Source organism: Diuraphis noxia, unplaced genomic scaffold (genome assembly GCF_037042655.1).
Source record: "Diuraphis noxia isolate RWA-SAM2 unplaced genomic scaffold, SU_Dnox_SAM2 contig0002, whole genome shotgun sequence".
Taxonomy (NCBI): domain Eukaryota; kingdom Metazoa; phylum Arthropoda; class Insecta; order Hemiptera; family Aphididae; genus Diuraphis; species Diuraphis noxia.
The window spans coordinates 15,627,436-15,653,578 of record NW_028301712.1 but is presented as its reverse complement, the minus strand read 5'-3'; the positions used below and the strand labels follow the sequence as shown (position 1 = coordinate 15,653,578).

Genomic DNA, 26,143 nt, shown 5'->3' with positions numbered 1-26,143 from the left:
TATCACCTGGACCCGAAAAAAAATGAATTGTAGAACATATGTATATATTTACTTATAATTAAAGACCAAATTTATATGCATTTTAAATTGTAAAATATGCTTGCAAACATGCACTAAAAAAGGTCAAAATATGCAAGAAAAAAATGCATAACATGCGCAAAATAAAGGTTCAATTTTATATTAATTTTGTAGTGATAATTATTTATTAAATTTATTAAAATGTTCATAAATAAAAATTAAGATGCATAATTTATTAATATAGCAGATTACAATACAAAAATTTAATTTGTTAAATTGTAATTTAATTTTGAATCATTGATGCATTGCAAAAAAAATATTTTATTAAAATTAAATAGTAGATGATACATTAGTGATATAAATAGGACCTATAATCTGTATTTTTTATTTAAATATTCAAAAATATGCAGTATAAAATTTTGATATTTAATTAATCAAGTAATGATTTGTGGACACTTATTTACTGCATCTATATGATGTTGTAGATTACAACATGCATTTTATGCAAAATCTGGTCTTTACTTATAATGTATAAATAACTTTTTAATTAAATACTTCTAAGAATATTAGATTAATTTAATTTAATTTATTAGACGATAATATTATGCAATACATATATAATATATAAGTAACATAACAGATGTATTTTTAGACCAATCATAAAACCAAATATACCATTCAATTAGTATTGCAATCACAAATACCCCAAAGATAAAATCAATCGACTGTGGCATAGAATATCTTAAAATAAAATAAACAAATATTCAAAAAAGCATGTGGGGTAGATGACGAATTTAAAATTACTCGTCATCTTTCCCCGCTGAAAATTCGTCAACTTTCCCCGCCTGCTGTTTTTATGGAAACAATGTTTATCATTAACCAGAACTATTTTTAAAGAGATGGTTCTCGTATGAATAGGTAAGTATTATGTAGTACATTTCGAATATTATAGTAAAGAAATTAAAAAACTTACCATACAAAGTTTATTCGCTGCGTTTTCAAGCACAAAAATTACAATCAAATACGCTGTGCATTAACTTCTTATCACATCTTTCTTCAAAATTGACGCAAGCTTGTTTATCATAGTGACTAACATTATCAATCACCAGGGAGCTATTCATAGAGTAATATAGAGGTGGCGTTTATTCTAAAAAGTGTATCCAAAAACGTAGACTCAAATTACAGTATAACCATTTCATACGGACTAAAATATTGTACAGATTCAAACAGTATAGGCAATCTATTCAATTATAATTTACTTACTGAACCAGAATAATTATCGCCATAATTCAAAAATCAGTTTTCTCATAATGACATTACTTATTTCTTTATATATTATATTATATTATATACTAGCTGACCGTACATAAGATAGGACAGCAAATTAAATAAACATGCACCATCTCTTTTAATATGTACAACAATGTGAGGTACCATTTCACCGCTCACATTTAAAAACTCTAATGTCATATTAAAAGTTTTTAATAAATTCAGTTTATGCCAATTTATATCAACTCACGCGGTTTACCTCACGAAAATAACAAACCGAATAATATGTAATTTTATTTTAACAATAATAATAAAGTTATAAATGTAACACATAAATCAGGTTGTTATAGCAACCATTTAGCTAGGCATTTTAAACAAATTTAAATACACTTTTATTTGATTTAATTTAACAAACTTAAACTGCAATTGAAATATCAAATAAGTCACAAATCACAAATATGAAATAAGTAATAACATTAATAACAATTTAACAATACGAAATTCGAATTTTATTATATTCACTATCAACATAACAGCTAATGGTTATCACTTTTTGATGTAGTTTTCAGCGCAACCTAGTGAGAAAATATCGAGTTACTAGACACATTTTATTTAGTATTGGCTTCAATTCGGTTAACAGTCGTCATAGGGGACGCCACCTCTATATTACTCTATGGAGCTATTATACGTGCTGCGATGTGCTGCTATCTATGATAAATAATGATAAATACTGAATTCGTCATCTTTCCCCATTCGTCATCTTGCCCCGCCTTACCCTACATTAGATCAATTTTGTCTCCATAGAATTTCTTCATTATATTATAGTGATAGTCATACATTAAAGTTTTCGATATGTACACTGTAAATCCTGTAAATAATAAATGTATGATAAAAGTGTATATTATAAAAATATATTTACCGATATTGATGGGTGTATCAAATTTGATCATTTTGTTCTCTAGAGCGACAGCATTAAGGTTCTCATTGTAATTTGTGCAGTGTTTACATGTAGACTTATTTATTAGTTTCTGTAACCTCCTTTCGCACGATACCAATTCCATTTTCATCTCCTTCCTCTTCGATTGCATAGTCTTCCCTGTAAAAATAAAATATCATTAAAAATGTTTGTATATAATAAAATAAAGTGACATACCAAATAAAGCTTTATTCATTAGTTTAAGAAAGTTTTTCTCAAAATCATTCTTCGCCTTCTTCCTCAATTCAGTATTAATTTTAATTTAACCCTCGCGGGATGCTGTTCTGAGGCAGGAAAGGCAGATCGTTATGCTTATCATGCAAATGTCGTGGGTATGTCATGTCCACCTCATATACACGTCCTATGGGAGAGGTGTCGTTTAAGTCGTCCAATCCATTCAATGTAGGTTCAACCCAGTTGAAAAGTTCACAAAAACTCACAGTCCTGATATGTATGATTTCTCCTTAGTCTCGTCATATTCCGAGGTCTTCACGTTATTAGCCTTCTCATACCTCTTACTCGCCTGCACCAAACCACCGCGTATACCTAATAAAAATAAAAAAAGATTATTATATACACATTTTAAAAATGAAAATAATATACTGACCATTCTCATACATTAATAACATGTCGTAATTGCTCAGCAGCTCCAAATTTTGCCTCGTAAACTTTAACATCGCGTCGAAACTAAGTCCTGGGGCGGTGTATAATAGTGGACAGCGTCCAGGTTGTACGCCCTCATACACACGTCACGAAAGTTTTCGAAAACGTCTGCCAACCATAGCACATCGATCTTCAAATACAAGTCACTGTATTCGCCTATAGTTGTACAATCGAAGTGGTCCCAGACCTCCTTCGCGTGTTCAAATTCCTCCTCTTTAATTCCGGTCTCCGTCAACGTGTTGTAAAAACTCCTCTTGCTAGGTAACCTCGTTTCCTCCAACCTGCTCCAGCTATCGATGTACTCATACGGATATACGCCCTGACGTGTCACGAGCGGAATATCATTCGTGGCGAACACTTTGGCGGTTTCTCTGAAGTTCTCCAGACCCGGTGTTATAAGATTTTTGGCCAGAGTTGTCAGTCCTGAAGCCATGAATCTGAATGTGTCAATAAACCGCATGCTAAATGCATTTGATACGTATTTAGAGAAAGATATACATTTCCCCTCACTGTTCGGAATAACGTTAAAAGCTTGGGTGTCGTGACTCAGTTCCGTCACTATCAGATGCGCGTCATAGTTGAACAAGTTGTGGTAAAATAGAGGTACGAAGTTCGGTGTTTGAAGTTTCAGATTGCAGGTGTTACATAGTGTTTGTCTAAATTTCTCCGATAAATGACAGTGATCTGCCACTTTATGGTTTTGGATAGAAAAAATACACTTGCATAAATTACAATCTGTACATGTATCATGTGACTGCCGTTGTTCATCCGTGAAAACTATAGGTTTATTGGTCTTCAATAATTTTTCAACTTTTAACGCTAACTCGGTCACTGTTTCGATAAAATGTTTCGCCACGTCCGTCTTACTCTCGCTAGGAGTGGTATAATTAGTGAGACCAGGTCTCCTTATGCGTCACCAGTCATATTGGTCAATAAAGGAAATGGAAAGAAGAGGTTATGTGTTGACTTCAGGAGACCGAATAGTCAGACGATATCACGGCCATATCCAATGCCAGATGTAGATTCACAATTGCGTTCATTGTCGGCTGGTAAGATGTTCTGTACTTTAGATTTAGAAAGACAAGACTTAATTTATCACTCCTGGTGCAGTATACAAGTTCGAACGTATGCCTTTTGGCTTAAGAAATGCTTCAGCAGAGTTTTGTCGTTTTTTGGAATGATAAAATCGCTGTTATCATACGAAATGTTTGGTTATTTTTTTTGGAGGTAATGATAAGATCAATCACGTGGTTAATGATAATTTTTATTATTACAAAAATTGTAAATTTAATTTTAATGAATGTAGAATTAAATTATATAATTTTATCTCATTGATAACCTGATATGTTTACAGAAAAACCTAATCGTTTCATTTTACCTCGAACGACGCTGCTTAAAATATTGCAATATCTTTGTTTTTTTTTTTTTTTTTTTTTTGCAAACAAAAACACTTCATTTTTGCATTTTGAATTTTTCATTATGTTGAATGTTACTTTGAAAAAAGAAACAAACAATACTTATCAGAGTGTACTTATGCCATGAGCGTTCTTTAGATGTTTGTTAAAGCTGGACGTGTATGAAAATGTCGATGGACAAACAGTGCATGGAAAACGAAGACCGGTATGCTTATTTTTTTTGGTGGACGAGCAGATTGTCTTTACGGTTAAAAACCGACGGACACTGAACGCATTTAAACATATTTAAAATGTTTAATGTAAAAACAAACGGGGAGAAACATAAACGTTTAAAATAAAACACAAGATAAACACTGAGAAAAAATAAACAGAATGTAAATTAAAGCGTAAAGACTGAGAAAACACGGAGCGCGGAGTGTACGTAAAAGTATGGGTGTCTGCCTGTCTAGAACAGACTGACTCTGTCTCGGCAGACGACAGAGTTACTGACCACCGATAATAGAAAATTTGGTGTTGGTAACATTTTAAGCCAGGACTTGTTAAAATATTAATTAGGTATTTACTATGATAAATGTTTACAATAATATAGATGTGCGATTATTTTAGAAACCATATTTTTCTTCTTGGGAAGTTAATATATTTTGTCCACCATTTTTTTTAAGGTTTTGTTTTATTTTTTTTTTTTCTAATAGTAGCAGCGGATACCTACACCATATTTAATATTTGCTTCTCTGTATGAAAATGTTATTTGCCTTTCCTCATCGATGGCCTGTTGCAGTGTTTTGTCACTGTTATTTTTTATTTGTCCGGCTACCCGGTATATGCTTGTATTTGATTGGCATTTTTGGTGTTACAAGTCACCCACAATTTTTTTCTGTAAATTGAAACTTTATCTATAAAATTGGTAACAAATATTTTTAGACTTCCAACTACAAAATTCTTTTGAAGTGTCGTTTAAAGTATAAAAAATATAAAAACCTTTATACTTGACTTCAATCATCAAGATCTGAAGCACTTTTGAGAGCAATGATAAAATCGCTGTTATCATACGAAATGTTTGGTTACTTTTTTGGAGGTAATGATAAGATCAATCACGTGGTTAATGATAATATTATCATTTCAAAAATTGTAAATTTAATTTTAATGAATGTAGATTTAAATTATATAATTTTATCTCATTGATAACCTGATATGTTTGAAGAAAAACCTAATCGTTTCATTTTACCTCGAACGACGCTGCTTAAAAACTTGCAACTTTGTTTTTTTTTTTGCAAACAAAAACACTTCATTTTTGAATTTTGAATTTTTCTTTATGTTGAATGTTACTTAGAAAAAAGAAACAAACAATACTTATCAGAGTGTACTTATCATTTTATACTTATTTTTTATTTAAAATTTTGAGTTATATAATCCAGCGAAGTATGAGGGTATTAATTTGGTCTCAGAATTTTATAATTGTTTATAAATAAACAATTTATTTATTTTTCTGGTGTATTAGCTTTCACGATGTAATAAAAATAATTATTCTAATAGAGCGCAACACTGTACCCGTTCCAATTTTTTCTGCGATAAAATCGTGTGTTCCTATCGAAACTTAGATAAAACTACTTGCCTGACCTTATATTTTAAGACCATGGGTTTTCGTAGTTAAAAGAAACATCCCTATTTAAATTATAATCATTTATCATTTATCCTTCTTTTCCAAATCAGTTATTTGCAACCATTATGTCTAGATATTAAAAAATGTTGATTTTCACCTTACATGCTTAAATTTAATTAAGTATTGTGTTCAAATGCCCTTAATTTGCATAATTGAGTAAATAATCAAATTTTTTGAGTCCTACTTTTTCAACCAATAATTCCTTCATCAAATATGAATAAACAATTACTTTAAATTAGTATGTACCTATATTATATTAATTATTAACACAAAATTGGTTATGACGGGTTAGTTTTCACCGATAACTTATTGGTATCATCTTAGAACGTGTTCGTTTGTCATGTTTGGGTATCTACTATTTTAATATTTTTAAATGTGATTTTAAACTATAAATAATATTAAATTATGAAGTGTAAAAACTTATTATATATCTATCAACCAATGATTGTTTTTTTCAAAATATTCTAAATTTAAGTGTATTGTGTGTTTTTTGTTATTACACTCAAGACTCAACTAACCGTAATGTATTTAAATTAACTGAAAATATGAAGATATATTTATTCATAATGACAAATGTAGTGATATTGTCTTAATGTAACAATTATTATGATATAATAAATTAATTTGAACCTCTGGCATGGCATGGTGTTCTGTAAGTTCAAAAAAAAAAAATTAAATATATTTTTGATTTTTATATTGGCGTGTTAGCTCATGTCATACTTTTGTATGACATGGATGAGAAGATAGTTCAGAAGCCATCTGGTACTGTGGGTACTGTGTTCTTATAGTTGCTTGTTCTTGGATAGTGACCAACTAAAAATTGAAGTGAATACAGCATACCGTTAACTATCCTATACGTCATAATTGAGATATAAGAACAATAATTATGAAACTACAATTTGAAACTAGAGAAATATTATTGCATATTGAGAATTACAAATTGGGTACATCGTTATTATCAACCTTGTTAAATCAATTTAAAACATTGAAAATGTCTTGAGTGTTATAAATAATTTGCATACAATTATAAATAAAGTGAATGTTATCGTACAATTTTGAATTCAGTAATTTATATATTAAATTTATTGGTTTATAATTTAAAAAAAAAATATATTCTTAGCTACAATTTCAATCTTTAGTACAAATAAAAATTCAAACTTATTAATTTTTATTAAATTAAAATTTTGATCTTTAAGATTTTGTAATTCTAATGTAATACAACTGTATACAACCTGACATAACCATTGTGATTAATATGTCATACTTAGTATAATTTATATGATCAAAAAAATTATAGTTTCAGTTACTAATAATTATAAAATAATAATAAAATAGGGATGACTGGGAAGAATATATAAGAAAAAAATCAATTCTTATTCAAAAATATAAACATATTCGAAGGCCTTATCATTACTGTTAAATATTTTTCATGTCTCCCTAAACTTTAATTTACCTCCTTTAACTAAAATAATGACTGTAGTCGGGTACACGAAAAGTGGCGTTTGACCGACGATTATTATTTTTACAAAATACTATAAACAACATTATATACACAATTTTAATTTAATTAAAGTCGACATTAGCCATGAAATATGTCTTCATCATTATCTGTGTCTTCGTTATCACTCGACTCACTATCACCTGGTATTATGACCAATAGGTTCTAATATGGCATCCCTGTGCATTTCTCTTTCGTAGTCTTGTGGTTGAATAGTTTCTGCATGTCGTACACATTTCTCCTAGTCTTGCATAGTCACTGAATCTAACGCATCGTGAGTCAACTTCATTCTTTACTTGAGTCCAAATCAACTCAATAAGGTTATACTGGCAGGGAGAAAGTCGTATCACCTCATGATCTCTTTCTAATGTTAACTCATCAATGAGATAAGATTTTTCACATGGCATTATATTTTTCACCTTCATTTTGAGTTAAGACGTTACAATGTGGTGGGTACGGCTTTTCGTGCGCGGATGGGTGTCTGTTTTTCACGTCAAGGCGCGGTCCTAAGCACTCGAACTAACTCTAAACCGGTTCACGGTGTCGGCGGATCGACCGTTTCAGATGCGCTTATCGCGTGTCGGTGTCGTCCATCGTCGATTGGCGGTTGAAAAGAGAAGTAATTGCGCGGATTTCCGTGCAAAGACATTTTAACTCACACGGCTATTACACGGGACCGCGTCAACTCTTAGGATAATTTTCAGCCTAGGTCGAATGATACGATGCATTATTCATTACTATAATAGAGGGCTTTTCAAGATGATTGAGTAATTGATGAAACCACTCTTTGTACATCTCAGCATTCATTTGGTTTTGGTAGTCTGAAGTATTACCCGTGTTACAATGAAAAACTAATTTAGAATCCTTAATGAAACCGTAGCGGGCAATTTTAGATTGATCATTCATATCTTTATCATTAAAAGACATTTTCTATAATTAGAAAATAGTAGCACAGTAAATAAACTACTGAAATGCACAGGAAATACAACAATAAACACACGAATGTGTGACTTCACTCTCCACTCTCGTCAGTTGTGGTTATTAGCAAAGTAAATTCGATTATTATGATACACATATTACCTTTTGTTATATATATATATATATTAATTAACATGATACTATTATGCATGAATAATGTTTTGTTTTTTATTTTTTCCTATTGTTACTAATACACATTGGTTTGCATATGTTAAATTACTTACATCTACAAAGTATAATTAAAAAACGATTTATTATTTACTAATTATTTTCTATTTTCTATTTATGTATTAAACTCCTATCATGAGGTGATACGACTTTCTCCTTGCCAGTTCGTCTAGGTCTTGTACCACCACCTTTTGATACTGTATCAGCTCTTTAACCAGCTCCTTGCCACCCACAGCCGCCCCCAGAGCTTCGGCTAAGGGCGCCATTCCTTCTTGGCCAGGGTTAACTCGCACCAAGAGGTCATCGCTTTTGGTTTTTGTGAGCGCCGTTATTTTGTCGGCGACTACTTTGATCTCATCGCTGTTTCTTACTTTTTTGAGTATGTTCGTGTAATCTCCGTCCTTTACCCGCACCAATAATGCTGGAGGTTTTCGCCTCGTTGGCGGGTGTTTCTGATTGATCTGTTTTTTCCCCGTGGCATGATTTTTTCCTCTTTCTTCGATCACTTCTGACCGGGCTTCCGGGTCCCAATTCTTGTCCAGGTGTTCTGCCTGTTTTCTCGTAGTCGGTCTCCTCCTGACCACGTCTGTCCAGGTTCCACAGTCCTCCATACTGTGCTGTGGCAGGCACTGTTGTTGCTGTAGTCGTATGCTTTCGACTTGGCAGGCCATTTTGTCAATGGTCTCCCCTTGCATTTTGATCATGTTGATAATTGTATTGGTGGCGACCGAGGACTCTGCCGGCGACTTGGCACTTTTGTCCGCGGCTATGTCAATATCCATTTGCACATTGTTTGGTTTTGTGGTTCGGGGCTTAATTCTGGTGTTCCTTATTCTAACAAACTGGGATAGCACCAGCCTTGTGCTTTTAAGTTTGCTCTTTAATTCCTTGTGCACATTTCGATTAGCCTCTGCAAATGCTAACATTGACTTGATGCACCTCTGCATCATGGATAATAGCTCCTCTTCGTCCAGGGACGAAATGTTGACTGACCTAGTCGTGGGTTCCGTCACTCCGGCTAGCTTGATACGTGACTTGGGTGTAGACGCGCTGTCGGCGTCACCCTGGTGTTGCGTACCTAACGTAGACACGTCTGTCTCAGCGCTAGTATTTGGTAGAGTGGCAGGGGCCTGGCTGGCCACCCCCGCACTCTCACGGTCGCTTGATAACGACCGCAGTGAGCCCGCTACGTTGGACCCGGCTGTTACCCCGGATCCACTCACTGCTGCCGGCACCTGAGGGTCCGAATCCCCTGGTGCAGTAACAAAATTTCCGTCGTCGACTTCCATAATGAGTTTTTGAAAGGGGGCCTCTCCCTTGCGTTTTAGCCCTTCCGCCAGGGGGATTTTAAGTCAGTGTTACCTTCACCTATGTCTGTTTGCAGGCGCTTGCAGGTGGACCAAGCCTGACCCACCAGTTAAGGTGAGTCTCTGAAATAAGTCTGACTTAGACCGGGATCGCTTAGTAAGACTCAATTAAGAGCCCGCAAGCCCCCCCCCCTCCAGGACAAGGCGGATCCCATGGGGAGGAACCTTTTTTTTTTTTTTTTTTTTTTTTTTTTTTTTTTTTTTTTTTTTTTAATAATATCGAAGACCAGGAGGGAACTACGTTAGTATTACTTCCTCCTGGCCTCCATCGTTTATTGATGAAAACAATACAAATTAGCATTGGTCACGTTCAGGGGACAATTCCCCCTGTTCATGACCTTACAACAATTTTTACAATTTTATGACCCGCATAGTCTGGGACTATGCTCCTATATTGGCCGCGCTGGCCTACAATAAATAGCTTAACTACTTAATTTTTCTTTTCCGTCTGCCGTCAGCCACTCCTTACTGGCTATTCTTCGTGACCCGGTGTCCTGGACCAGTCAGTCTGGATTCCCGTACTAAGCCGCGTCTCATGCTCCTGCTCTCTGTTGAGTTTTCCTCTCCTCCTCTTCTCTCTTCATCATGATCTTGGTAAAGAGCTGGTTTATTCTCTCCCATGATGTCCTTGACTCCAGCATGAATCCAATAACGTTTTCCGCCGTTAGTTCCGTCACCTCCAGGTATACACACGCTTCACGTCTCCAGCGATGCCAGGCGTCGCACTTGAAAACCGCGTGTTCTGGGCTGTCCGGGGCTTCTCCACATTGCGCGCACGCGTCAGACTCAAGGTTGCAGTACTTGTTCAAGTACTTCCCAAAACACCCATGACCCGTCAGTACCTGACTGAGGTGGTAGGAGACCTCTCCGTGGTTTCTCCGATACCAAGCGGCAACATCCCTGATGAGGCGATGTGTCCATCTTCCGTTTTTTGCGGTATCCCACTGTCCCTGCCAACTGGTCATTAGTTGTTCCCTGGCAGCTCTTTTGTCCATCCCCTCACGGATTCTCCTTCTTTCTACTGCTAGTAGATCGAGGGGGGGCATACTCGACACTACGGCTGCCGCTTCGTGCGAGGTGGTGCGATAGCAGCAAGCAACTCTTAGCATTGCCCTTCTGTATGCGACCCTCATTGTCTGCATCGCTTCGGCAGTAATCGACTGCGACCATAACGGTGCTCCATACAACAGCCTCGACGTGACCACGGTAGCTAATATTCGTCTGGTTTTTTGTTTTGCACCTCTGAGGTTGGGCAAGATCCGGGTTAGTTGCTTCACTGCTTCCATTGCACGTTCCGCCGCTGCCTTTGCGGGGAGGAACCTAACCTAACCTATCTTAACCTAACCTAACCTAACCTCGGTGGCACCTCCGACTGTCTGTCAGACGTGCGCCTGTTCATCCCGTTCGTCAGATTCCTTCCGTGTGATGATGAGATCTATCATTATCACGAGTTCAGTGCGATTGGCCGTGCCTTCGTGACTTGTGCCAGAAGTTGTGTCCTGGCGGTCTGGTCTGCTGGGAGGCTCTCCGACAGTGGGCCTGTCAGAATGTCCTCGACATCTTCAGTTGTCGGAGTCCTCCTCAGCAACTCCGTGATAACCTTTTTTTTTTTTTATTTTTTTTTTTTTACATAGGTATCAGAACATAGTGTGGTACTAACCTTCCGGTTATTTCACCCCTATGTCCCATTATTTATAAAGAAAATTACACATATTTTAGGACTGCGCATAGGGACAATACCCCTATTCGCGGTCGAACATTTGAATTAACAGTGTTTGAAGTGCTCTATCCCCTCTAATTTCGCTTTCAGCGCACAATTTATGAGTTTAACTATGTTCATATGGTGGAATCGAGTTGCAAGGCTTGCCTTCTTCTTTCTTCATATTCTTTCTTTTTCATAATCCCTCTGGCCATGTCTGCAACAATGTCCCAGTTTTTTTTATGTCCCAGTTTCATTAAAATAGACATTAAGTATGTATATGAACTCACGATACTAACACTAAATGTATGAAAATACTTTAGATCGCTATAATTATTATGTATAGAAAGTTGGTATATGTAAGACCTCATCAGTAGCTATTATTTTAATGCTTTACATATATCTTGAAATATTTGAAAAATATACTATTTTTTCCTATATTTTATATATAATTAATAAATTCAATAATACAATACATTGTATTTTCATATAATATCATTTATTAAAATAATATTAAGTATAGTATTAATAATATTATATTACGCGAAATACTTAAAATTACTCTACTTTATAAATTGTCTAAACGTAGTTCGAGACGACCCGACACGGCTCCCTTCAACATAGCGTGTCACATACAGTAGGTTGAGATAGTCGAACGCTCACTTTTCACGTCCCTCACGTGTTAAGTCTCTAACGATTACATTAATTCATAATGTCCATATAAATATGGGAAATGCATCCATGCGAGATCCATCATTTAAAAACGTCATATCGACAAGGGAGTAAGTGGTAAAATGATTAAAAAATCCTTTGACTATAACACACAAATAAAATTATAAGAAACACTTAAGTTTATTTTAATTGTCATCTTTCATTGCGAGATCCAGAGTGTGAAAAAGTTATTTTATTACGTTGAGAGATCTAAAGAATAAAATCTATAACTTATGAAAACCATATGTGTTTCAATATTTTATAGCATAGTGCTTATTAGATCCATGTGCTGTTGCCAAATCATCGCAATCATAAATTAATCAATTACACCACTGCATTAAGATAGAACATGGGAACTACAGTTAACTGTACTCGCTACTCAGACACAGACCATAAAAATATATATTAGATCCAAGAAAATATAAAACTTAGAACTAATAGTAGTTCTATATCACTGATTAATACGTACACGTCTTCTTAAGAGAGCCATTTGTAGGCCCTACCCCCCCCCCCCCCCCCCGAATTCATGTCTGTGCACGTCTATGTTATCATGCCCATGGCCTGTGGCCTGTGTACCATGATTTTTGTTATGAGAACATTTATAAATAAAAAAAATTGGAGGACCTTCCTTTCCACTAAACCTCTGACACAAACCGATAGGGGGGCCTACATAACTATTTAGGTTTTTAGTGCACCTGGTACATCATTAATATTGTGTTCGTTTCCATCAACCCAAATGTGTATAAAAAGTTAAATACCACCCATTTAGTATTTATGGTACCTATAATGAACATTGTAATTTTTATTAACACTTTAAATAGCTTACCTAGTTATGTCAATGCTATTAAATAAATTTTAAATTTAAAAGTAAATTAGTCACAATAATTTATACAATGTTTACGGTCCTAAATACGAACATTACGAGATCTGTTTCAATATTATTATAATTATCATTTTAAGTGTGTCACACACACAAGATTCGTTAAGAGATCCGTTTAAATATATCATATTAAAAATATAAAGTCATACACACATGGTAGTTTAAGTACTATGATAGATCTCCAAATTAAATACCACCTACTTAGTATTCATGCACATTGAAATTTTTATAAACGCTTTAAATAGCTTACCTAGTTATGTCAATGCTATTAAATCAATTTTAAATTAAGAAGTAAATTAGTCATAATAATTTATACAATGTTTACGCTCCTGTCATTCGCTCTAGACAACATACTTTTGGCTTTTGAACTTACTGCACTGATCCTGAATTAGACCAAGGTATCTTAACAAGTTGATCATTTTGGGTTTGAATTTGTAAAAATGCTCGTATCTTGCTTAAAACCCAGCAATAAGAGATAGGTATAACGGTATCAATGTTAAGTTTAATAATATGTAAATTCACTCTTATATTAAAATAACAACACAAAATTGGAATGATAATATCTTTATTTATTACATTGGTATTTAAAACACCTATTTTAAATTTATGAACAAATTATAGAATTGTTTATTGTTATTATTAAAATGACTTAACTTGCAACAAATTAAATGTATAGGTAATAATAAATTGTAACGTAAAAATATATGACCAAAATAAACATTTCTTTTCAATTAGAACATAAAGTTTTATTTGAAAATAAAAATAAGATAAAAATAAAATTAAGCAACAAGACATAATATGTTATTTTGTTATTACAATAAAGTAATACTAATATAATATGACAATGGAATTTTAACATAATAATAATAAAGAAATATTACTCTATGATTACTACTTCATTTTATTTTTATAGCTATTGGCAGCATTGTGCACAAAATCTTTTTTTATATTTTTCACCCTTATATTTATTAGATAAACCACTTTCAACTTTTGATTTTCAAATAGCAAGGCTGGGCATTAACGCGTTTATAAGTTAAAGTTAAATTAATTTAACTTTTTAACTTAATAAGTTATTTTTTTATGTTTATTAACTTAATTAATAACTTTAGGAGCTTTTGAATTAACTTTTAATTAACTTGAGTTAATTTTACATTTAAACAAGTTAAGTTAATTTAATTTAATTTTGTGAACTATTGTAGGAATACAAATTTCTGGTAGGTACACATTTTATAAGGTTATAACTTATAAGTATGCTAACAAAATGTGTACTGTTAGCTTTTGCACACATAACATAGTAAAAGTTCTTTGGTCTAATAACATGAACAATTTTAGGTACCGATTATTTTAATTTTACCTGTAAGAAAACAAGAAACTTTTTTAAACTTAACTTGAGTTAAAAAGTTAATATTAAATTTTGGTTAACTCTTAACATAATTCAATTGATAGAACATTTTGAATTAACTTTTAACTATTAACTTGATTTAGATTTTAATTTAACTTAACTTAACTGACTTAAAAAAAAATCATTAACTTGCCCAGCCTTGTCAAATAGTAACCTATACTTAAAATTTCATAAATTAATAAAGCTATTTTTTTGATTAATTATTACGTTAAAATTTCGAATTTAGCGCTAGTAGTTTATGAGTTATAGGTATTTAAATTTTAGATTGGCGAGTGGAGTGGTACGGGTAAAAATAAATTATTTATACTACTTATAATTCATATTTATATTCATACACACATAAAATAAATATGATTCATTTTATTAAATCAATATAATACACATTATAAACATAAATATATTTTTTTAAAGCCTCTTATTACGACGAAACTATTAATATTATACAACTTGTTAAATGTATACCATTCGTTTCAATCGATTAAAAAATTATTATAGTGTCGGTTTAAAATATAAATAATAATGTATTTGTAAATGTTTTTATTAAAAATAATTATAATAGTAATAACTTTTAATAGAGAAAATCCATAATCGATGTCACTCGAAATCTATTATGAAGCTCCTGTTATGTATGCCTTTAAATATCAGGCTTACTGCTTGGATGGCGCCTATATTGAACTTTTCGGTGTTGACCGTCGAAATGACCACCGTGTCTTGGGTAGAGGAAGACGTTAATCGTCCTCCGGTCGCCTCATTGAACAGCACACATGCCACAGCCGTCACGAATTTTGTATCCATCGTCTTCATCAATCGTACAGGGTATGCATCCTCCTTTCACAATTCCCCGATTGAAAGGTTGACAATATTAACTTGACTTTTTAATGTGTTTAAGAATGCCATAAACTGATAATTGTACTTTCAACTAGATGGTAGCTAACCACCAGACTCGTAGAAGTTATGCCGGTGCATAACTGTTATTTTCTTTGAGTAAATGGTCGATTTTATCCAGTTTATTCGAATAGTAACTTTTAATCCATTAAGGGCTGATGTTAGAAAATTGTTAACTTTGTATAAAACTCTTATAATTTTAACCCTTATAATGTAAAACACTTATTCTAATAATTGAAAAAAAACTCGTTTTTAGATATCACGCTTGTTTTTATTTTACACAAAATTCTAAAACAGTATTATTCAAACTGTTTGCGTTTTGCGCTCTGCAAACGTGCACTTTTTAATTTGTAAGAAAATTGTAACAGTAACAATTTCCGTCAACCAAGCAGCAATGATCCGTGAATGGAGAGTATATCGATTGACTTAATAAGTCAGTGTAAAAGGTATATGACGGGCTAGAATGATGTTAGCAGACTGGTTGTATCATGTAAAGGGGGCTCTATTTATAGTATTGACCCTTGGTACTTGTTGACAGATTTGTTATGTTATTGTTGTTTATTATCAAGGTACATGGTAAAATATGCGTGTTTTTATTAACGCATTTTTGTAATATGGCTTATGGTATATATATGTATAGGTATAAAATAGATAGTAATTTTATATAATATTGAAGTTCATGGGTACAGATATGTTGTTATAAAAGTCGTAATATTAGTGTATTAGATATAGTAATGACATTTGATTAAAAGTAAGTATAAATGTTACTACTGTTAATGAGTATAATTTTGATTATTATAATGGGGTACAAAGATGTGTTATGGTAAGTTATATATTTTGATATTATGAATATTTTTTGATACCTATTGTATTAAGTACAGCGTTTATATATTAATCATAGGTGTTTTATGATTAACATCAGGGCCGGATTTAACCCTTTGAGCCCGGCTATTGGAAAAAATGAAAAAAGTTAAAATTTTTTTTGACAAAATTTTTTATTGTGGTGCAACTAAAGTCTATGATTTTTTTCAAAATTTTTTTTTAGGCCCTTCACTTACTTTTTTGTCCGGGACTTCAAAGTCCCGTCAGGTTGATATGCATTACAATGAAAATTAATAGCAAATCATTATTTGCATTAAAAATACGAGAAATCTACTTCTGATAATATAATTTTATTTAAATCGTAAACATAAAAATGAACGGACTTCTTGCCAATTTTTACTTTGTTATTTTACGTAAAAAAAAAAATAATACATAGTAGTAAAATTATAAAAATTTTTGTAAATAATTAAAAAAATTATACAATGTCAACTTGATGGTATTCTACAAAACAATTTTTCCTTTCATTGCAACACAGAAATACTCGGCAGTGGTTACACGAAGAAAGTGGCCGGGACTCTACTCCTCGAACGCTGCAAAGTTCACATCTACCTCTCTTTGTACCAAAACTTGGCCAATGAATACCCCTGTGATAAAATAAAAAATATAAATAATAATAAAAAATAATGATGAAATAGTTTTATTATACCTGTTGCCTAATCTGACGTCTTTGGAGTTGGATAAAGTTTTCTTTCTTCGATTTGATGGCGTTTGTGGAGCTGATCTTTTCAGGCTTATAGATTTTCTTGATGGAGTATTTCGAGCTGTCATCAGACCAAGGGCAACTGATCGACGGAAATCAAATACATCCGTTTTTTCAAACATTTGGCAATAAATGACATATGCGTTTACAAACGTTATGTCTAACAGTCCCCAAAAAATCCTAAGCCACCACTTTTTGGATTTACGGTCAACGTTATATAATGCCCTCAATCTGTCTGCGTGATCAACTCCACCCATATATTTGTTGTAGTCTTTGATTGGATTTGGGCACGATATGCTCAATCTAGAGCCATCTTTCATAGTCCTATCAACAGATACCGTGATAGTTTGACCCAATATGTACCACTTTGTTATCTTTCCATTTGAATATTCCAATACCTGAAGACTCAAAAAATATTTGGTTCAAACTATTTATCATAGGACGTAATTTGAACAATTTATCTTTATTGTTCTGAGGAATATTTTCATTATTATTGACGTGAATATTAGATAGTATTTCTACAAATCGATCTCTTGTCATAACTTCAGAAATAGCTGGCACATTTAAATCTTTGGCCCCCTTCCAATAATGTTTATATGAAGGTAGTTTATGATACCCCATACAAAAATTAATTCCAAAAAAAGAGAGTAGTTCATTTTCTCGTAGTTTGAGATTTTTATTTTTTTGAGTTGCGTACAGATTACTTTGGTCCAAAATATTTTCTATGATAGGATTAATAAGTTTTAAAAATATATCCGTTGCCGTTTTACAGTTACCAAACATCACTTGGTTGTAACCTAAACTTTTTTCATAATCTGGTAAAGCTGCTGTAATTTCATTTTTTTTACGCCATTGCCTATTAACTTCAACAGGATCTGGAGTATTATTAACAGCAAATTCTATAGTCGTATTATTATCGATATGTTCTGGTGTGCGTGTATTATCAAGTATAACATGGTCAGAAATAGATTTATTGGACAAATTAGTTGAATTTGATACTCGTGGTCTCAAAGTTCTAGAACAGTTTGGTGTATTAGTGGTTTTTAGACTTACGTCCTCGGTTTGATGGGAAAAGTCAAATTCCGGAAAATCAAAAATAATAACATCCGAATTATCAATTATTAATGGTTCTTTGTCATCTTTACCGGTTTCACATTCACTTTGCAAAAAAAAATTACCAAATTCAATTACCTCTTGTTGGGCTTGCTCGTCGGTATCACCATCATCTACATCGTATTCGTCCTCAGATTCTGGATCATCCGGAACATCCATTAATAGCCAATCTTCGATATCTTGATCTTTTTTACTTGCACTCATTTTGAAAAAAAATAATTCGAACAAATATTTTTACGATAAAAATTGACGACGAAATATACGAGACGTGCGTACGGAAGACTAAATTATATTATATTATATTGCGAACACACGATCGGGTGTTTTACGACTGACTAATACTGACGGGATATATGAGTCCCGCGACAAAAATGTTGATTAATTTCGTAAATATTGATAATATGACGACCAATCATATTTTATTTCATTATTGAGAAGTATTGAAAAATAAACAAACGATTAGCGTCGTCTGCAAGCAGATTATATACGCAGAATATAACTAGAAAAATACAATTGCTGGCAGATAAGAGTACGGTTGGGTTTCCCCTGTTACAGTGTAAAATAAATAGTCTATGAATAAGTATATTTCACTTTTTTTTTTTTCAACGTATATTAGACGGGACTCAGATGTCCCGCCAGGCCAGAACATACCGATATCTAAAAGCATATATTTTCTATTACCGATTAAAGTGTCCGGGACTCAAACGTCCCGCTAGTACCAAAAGGGTTAATGTTGTGGGGGCCCCAGGGCCCATACAAGATTGAAATATAAGATTTTTTAGTTGATCTACATGCTTTAAAACTTTAAAATTATATTACCGATGAGTTATTCTCTCATCATGCTATTAATTTCTTATCACGTCAATTTTGCTTATTGAACATAATTAATACAGATTTATATAATGTTAATACAATTAATAAGTAAGTACAAGTAACCTTTAAAGTCATCTCTTTTTATTTTTTTAAATTAGTACATCAAAACCATTAAATAAGTTGTTATTAAAATATATTTGATGCTAATGTAAACTAAAATAAATCCTTCAAATTATTTTCAATAAAAAATTTGATACATTAAATAATATTTAGTACATTAGTTCAAGGTACAACGTTATTTTATAATATACAAATATAAAAATAAAATACTAAAGAAATATAATGTACAAGTTATTTATAATAAACATACTTTTCTTGACTTTTTAATAGAAAATTGTTTGATGGTATCTTCTAAGTCCAAGGACCTAAGTACATCACTTTCGATACTTAAAATGGTTAAGTTGGATAGACGATCTTGTGTCATTGTAGTTCTTAATCTATTTTTTATTAGTTTCATTTTTGAAAACGAGCGTTCTCCACTACTGTTTGCCACCATTAACACCAAGTACATACGCAGAGCAATGTCTACATTTGGAAAGGTAACTTTTAAATTGTCTTCGTATAGTATCCTGAACAAAAATAATTCCCACGATTCTTCTTTTCTACAATCTTTTTGACGTAAATTAACCAAACCATTAAACTGCAGTAATTCGTTCCCTAAAGTTGATTCCAAATCTTCAGAATATATATTGACCAGATTTGTGGCAGATAATAATAATTCTGAAGTTTCTATAATTCCTAATTTGCTGAAAAATCCAAATCGTTTACATATTATATCATAGGCTTTTATTCTATCAGTCAGAGATGTATACAACTGATCGATAACAGGGAGAAAGTTATCAGATCGAAATTTTTCTGTTTGGGATAATTGAGTAGTTTCCTGATTTCTACTTTCCAATGGAGTGAGTCTTACATTTTGTGAGCGAATTCGAATTTCTGGGTAGTCGGTTTTTCCTGACATTTTTTTGGCCGCTTCTTTATATTCATCAAATGAATTTCGTTTATCTTGAACAAATAGTTTCAAAGAAGTAAGGGCTGTTACCGCAGATTGAAGAACCATCTTAGGATTTTGTAACAAGTGATTTGTGGCGTTGAAGCGGTCTAAAATGTCATTCCAAAATAACAAATAAAACGCAATTTCAAAACTAGTGATTTTTTTCAGAAGTCCATTCGCTTCATTTTTAACAACTTCTTTTTGCTCTGGATCTTTTGAAATATAGTCCAAAGTCTCTTTAAATACATTATAACCTAATACTAATGCTTTGGTGGCATCTGCTCTACATGACCAACGAGTATCATTTAAATTTTTAGGAACATGAAATTGTGTATTTGAATCTTTCAATGATAACTTCTTAGTTAAAATTTGATATCTGGCTGGAGATGCCGTAAAAAATACGTATATATTTTGAACGAAATCAAAGAATTTTATAGCAGAAGGACAAGAATTAGCTGCAGTTTTTCCAACTAAATTCAAAGAATGCCCACAGGTAATCATTTTGTGGGGGCCTCTTATTAATAGAATCTTGCCCCCCCTAAATCCGGCCCTGATTAACATAGTTGAAATGATGATATTCGTAATATTATGAATATCATTAGTGCAAATGGTTATGTAGATAACCATATTAACTTTTTCTATTGTTTATTTAAATACATAATAGCTAATAAATTTACCTACATATTTCATTTTTGATAGATACAATGCAACACATATGTTGGAAGACATTCAAATAAATCTATCAGGAAAATTTGATAATTTTTGTAGAATGTCATCAGGTGACTTTGAATATTTATTAAATAAGATTGGGCCTTTTGTTTCAAAAATGGACATCGACATGCGCAAATGTATACCAGTACAAGAGAGATTAGCAGTGACACTAAGATACCTAGCTACTGGTGACAGTTTTATCAGCTTGTCTTACTTGTTTAAATTCTCTCCACAAACTATTTCAAATTGTGTTCAAGAAGTATGTGCAGCATTAATAGAAGAGTTGAAAGATGAGATAAAAGTAAAAAACAAATTTGTTAACGTAATATAATAATGTGTATATAATTAATTAGTATAGGTAGGTAATATATAAATTTTGTAGGTCAAAATTAAAACTTAATATACGTTAACCTATGATTTTTTAAATAATCCATCAAAACTGAGTTCATTTTGAGGTACTGAAGTTTTCATTCTTTTATTTTGAGCAACATTAATATTTTTGATGACTGAGAATTTGAAATATCTGATGATATCTGGGAATTGAGCAAAGATTCAACATGATTTTGTGGTCACGGTACTATATATTCAGGTGATGGCTGAGGGCAAGGTGAAGGTGCCAGATTACGTTGTGGTGTCTGGTACTGTGGTGATAGATCAGTATATTCAGGTGATGGCTGAGGGCAAGATGAAGGTGCCAGATTACGTTGTGGTGTCTGATACTGTGGTGATAGATCAGTATATTCAGGTGATGGCTGAGGGCAAGATGAAGGTGCCAGATTACGTTGTGGTGTCTGGTAATGTTGTGTTAGATTTGTAAAATGTGGTGTTGGTTGAGAGTGAAATGAAGGAGCCAAATAAGCTTGTGGTGTCTGATTATATTGTGATTGTTGGGGACGATACTGATATCTCCATACTCTGGAGTTTTTGAAAAGGGTAACAGAAAACGGGTATACAATTATCGGCTGTCAAGAGCACGTCGGGTAGTTGAGAATGTATTTGGAATTTTGTCCTCAGTGTTTAGAGTTTTCAGAAAACCGATTTTACTGAGTGAACAGAAGGTTTCTCAAATAACTATGACGTGTGAACTTCTGCATAACTACTTAAGAAGAAGTAAAACTTCAAGTGGAATTTATTCTCCACCTGGAGTATTTGACAATGAAAGTGAACTTCAGCCAGGATCCTGGAGAGAAGATCATCGCAGTATGACCTCATTTATGCCAGTGCAAAGGGTGCCAAGAAGATCAGGACTAGAACCATTAAGAATTAGAGATTTATTTGCAGATTATTTTGTCTCTAACGGTGCAGTAGCTTGGCAGAACGACAAGTGATTCAATTTAATACTACCTTCAAATTTGTTACTTTTCATAATTATATCACTAACTAACTATTAGTATTTTATTAGTATACAATTTCATAATAAAATGTCATAAACAAAACTATTATTAAACTAATATTTTCAAAATATACAAATCATACAAAAATAAATAAATCTGAGTTTATGCCTATCTAAGTTTAAGTGTTTTATAATTTTTATAATGTAATAGACTAAAATATAAACTTTGCTGAAATATGTTAAATACCTATTAAAAATATTACTACATAAAAAAATAGTGTTAAAAGTAAGCCATAATACAAATATAACTTTTTCATTTCTATTCATGAATACTATATGTGTTAGTTACAAATTTGTATTATCTATAAATGGTACAGATGTACAGTCTAGAGTCACAACTGGCGAAGGGACTGGTGGTGCTCAAAACCGACAAAGGGCATCAGTTAAAATAAATTGGGGCCCAGAAGTTTATAGAATTATAGTGTGCACCTTTGATAGTAGGCAGTAAACAACAAAAATCAAGACATGCAAAAAAAAAAAAAAAATAATTGGAAATTTTTATTGGCTATTCATACTTATAGGGCTACAGACATCAGACATTAAATTGTTTAATATAATAAAACACTTGATTTTTGAAAAAAAGATGATCAATTTGTTTATTACTTGCTGTTTTTAATTGTAAATATAGTGTTAAGATCACAAGGTAACAAAAACAAGTTCAGTTATTAAGGGTGGTTTCTATAGGCAATTTAGAAACAATAGGGTAAAAAAGTTCTGTCTAGGTATGATTATATTATACAAAATATGCAGGGCCCCATAACATTTTTCGCACCAGTTAGTAGTAAACCTAGTTGTGGTACTCAGCACTGTGTACAGTTGTTAAAAATATTAGGTTTTTTAACATAAAAGTTTGATGTATTTGTTAATATCACAAAAGAATACAACTTTATATTATAATTAAGGTAGAGGTTGAACTGTAACTAAAAAAGGCTTAAAAATGATTAGGTAGGTACTAGCATAACAGAACAATAGTAAAATACTAAACTTTTAATACAATAATAATTATATTATTCAGACAGATATTGTACTGAGTACTTAGAAAATTATTTATTTATATAAAATAAATAATATAAACTCATTTATCTACTAGAATAATATTTTAAGATATAATGACAAATATTGATGATGACCAGGATAAGAGCAATCTTGAGCCACACCTAAGTACCTACCAAGATATTTTAGTATTTATGTTACTGCTTTATTTTTATTTTTTAGAAATATTATTCTTCAGACTCAACCATTCTAAATATAATTATTAATATACAATTTGAATGCAAAATGTATCGATTCACTTATTTACAATTTAATTTTTTTTCCAATGCGACGATAGCTTGTGATTCAGTGATTTTACCATATTCTGTTGCTTTCGAAGAAAATTGTCTATATTGTGAGAATCCGGAGCTTTTTAGGGCTCCGTAAATCACCCACGACAAAAGGGGAACACTTTTGCCGTGACCTACGAGCCGCACCGCGTGATGACCCGAGGGCCAAGTCGGTGGAGCTCATAGGCTTTAAACACGCAACGGCAAGTGAATGCCGAAGATTTATTTAAAGGGAAAAATAATATTAACACTTTGAGGACTACGGTTAATATTGAAAAAATTACGTTAGGGACGAATGTCGTGTGTAACACGTGATACCGGATTATGAATTATAGACTGAGCAATATTATCGGAAAAATACGTTGGGGACGAATCACGTGCTAAACGCGTTATGCTGATTATGCTAAATGTGGACGAATGATTTTTCCGCCATTATTCATCGTTATCCGGCGGTTTTTTTTAATTTTTCAAAAAATCACAATTTTGTAAATTGTTATCAGATTTTTTATTTTTTTTTCCCATATAATTATCGAGGTGTTACTTTATACGCACATATAAGTTACATATTACTTTTGTAAAAATGTCATTCACCTATGAGATATCAAAATTATCCTGTTTTAATAAAAAAAAAAAAGTCTAACTTGAACACTCATATGTATTTATACATAGGTAAATATAATTAAAAAAAAAAAAAATGTATCAAGTTTATTTTATTGTTTATTAAAATCCTTTGTTATTTAATATTCATATAAATATAAATATAATTTGTTTATAATTATATACTTGTGATGGGTAATTAAAAAATTATAACATAATTAAAACCTTTCAAAAAATTATAGTGAAATAATAATAAAAAAACCTAAAACATAAAACATAACACTTATAAAATCCTTTTTATAACAAAAACTAAATACGTACTTAACACTATAAAGTAATGTAACACGTACCTTCGTGTCAAATATAAAATATAATTAATTAAAAATAAATTTACAACCAATAGTTTTGTTTGGTATGGTAAATTTCAAAACATTCGTCAACACATAGTGGTTTATTACAGCTACTACAATAATAAGATGTTTCTTTTCTTCCTCGATTTCCTGTAGAACGCTTAGCTTTTTCAGCGCAAACTTTACATACCCTTCTTGGATGTGCTTTTGACAAAGTAGGAGGAATTTTAGAAATAAAATGACGACCTTTTAAACGGTTCTCCGAGTTTGAAACTTCATTAAATCGTGGGTAAGAATCTGATTGATTTGCCAACTGTGATGCCAAATTTATCATGAAGTTTCTGAGTCTCAAATTCTCGTTTTTGACATTTTGCGTTTTTTTGTGAAGAATAAAACTGTTCACTGTACTGACCATAAATAAATGGAAAAACATTTTTTTCCACCATTTCATTGTTTTTCGATTAAAAGGGTAATATGCAATCATCTGGTCACCATGGTCGACACCTGTTTTATATTTGTTATAGTCAATAATCACTTGTGGCTTAAACTTTTCTAAGGGTCCAACTTTACTTCTCACGGTTACCGGAGCTAAATCAGCATTATGAACTGTCGACATAACTAATACATCTCTTGTATCTTTCCATTTCAGGAACATTTGAGGACCACATCTAGCAAAAGTAATTTCACCTTTTAATAATTTTTGTTTAATTAAATCTTTTGGTAAATTTTTCCTATTTGACTTGACTGTACCTACTGCATTAGTTTGTTTATTCCAGAGGTGTTTTAAAACTAAAGGACTCGTATAAAACCTGTCCATATAAATTGTGTGGCCCTTATAATAATAATCACGCAAGAGTCTATCATACAACGCACATATTGAATTATCCTGCTGTTCTTTACCCGAGTATATTTCGAAATTTAATGTATATCCGGTTTCAGGATCAGATAATATATACAGTTTCATACCATATTTCTGAGGTTTGTTTTTCATATAAACTCTGAAACTAATTCTTCCTCTAAATGGACAGATCCCCTCATCTACTGTTAAATTTTGAGCTGGTTTGTAAAATTTAGAACATTGCTTACTCAAAAAATCGGAAAATGGACGTATTTTGAATAGTCTGTCGTGATTTATATTTTCCCTTGGTACATATTTACTGTTGTCAACTAAATGCAACATGGATAATATTGATAAAAAACGGTCTCGTGGCATTACTTTTGGAGCAAAAGAACTTTGTATAACGGTATTTTGAGACCAAAAGTCTTTAAGTTGAGGTTTTGGTATAAGACACATATGCAAAATTACTGCAAAAAAAGAATATATTTCGCACTCTTTTACGGGTAACCATTTATTCCATACAGAATTGAGCTTAAGTTTATTTGCTTTTTTTAATTTTTGAATGGTTGTATAAGCATACCTATTTGTTTCTTTTTTAATCATTTTTATAATATGATCAGGGAAAAATAATTTAAAAAAATCTAATTCATTAGATTGTGCCGATAAAGAAGTTGAAATATTTGGTGTAGACGAAAATACATGAGGTTTTGGTTTAGTATTTTTTACTTTCCATTTATATTCTTCTGTTAAACCCTTATGAATACGATTATTTCTAACACTA

At 32.1% G+C, this 26,143-nt stretch overlaps 3 protein-coding genes across 6 annotated transcripts in view; 1 reads left to right on the top strand and 2 right to left on the bottom strand.

The window, feature by feature from the left end:
• The window catches only part of LOC107170766 (uncharacterized), a 164,172-nt gene that overhangs the window by 17,310 nt on the left and 120,719 nt on the right, over positions 1-26,143 (top strand). For 3 of the 4 annotated variants that reach the window (XM_089218729.1, XM_089218728.1, XM_015520959.2), the window contains one exon: positions 15,280-15,844. The exons of the other annotated variant lie outside the window; for it this stretch is intronic. In XM_089218729.1, the coding sequence (XP_089074855.1) occupies positions 15,280-15,575 (296 nt within the window). In that variant the 3' untranslated portion in view covers positions 15,576-15,844. Of the gene's footprint in view, positions 1-15,279; positions 15,845-26,143 lie in introns of those variants that run through there. 4 annotated transcript variants of the gene reach the window in all.
• On the bottom strand, positions 16,539-19,002 carry LOC149058153 (uncharacterized). Its single transcript, XM_089221287.1, has 3 exons — positions 18,363-19,002; positions 17,118-17,569; positions 16,539-17,055 (listed from the first exon to the last, which is right to left on the bottom strand). Exons 1-3 carry the CDS (start codon positions 18,486-18,488, stop codon positions 16,887-16,889), a joined length of 747 nt encoding a protein of 248 aa, XP_089077413.1. The 5' UTR covers positions 18,489-19,002; the 3' UTR covers positions 16,539-16,886.
• LOC149058152 (uncharacterized) lies at positions 18,784-20,652 on the bottom strand. Its single transcript, XM_089218323.1, has 2 exons — positions 19,536-20,652; positions 18,784-18,830 (listed from the first exon to the last, which is right to left on the bottom strand). Exons 1-2 carry the CDS (start codon positions 20,650-20,652, stop codon positions 18,784-18,786), a joined length of 1,164 nt encoding a protein of 387 aa, XP_089074449.1.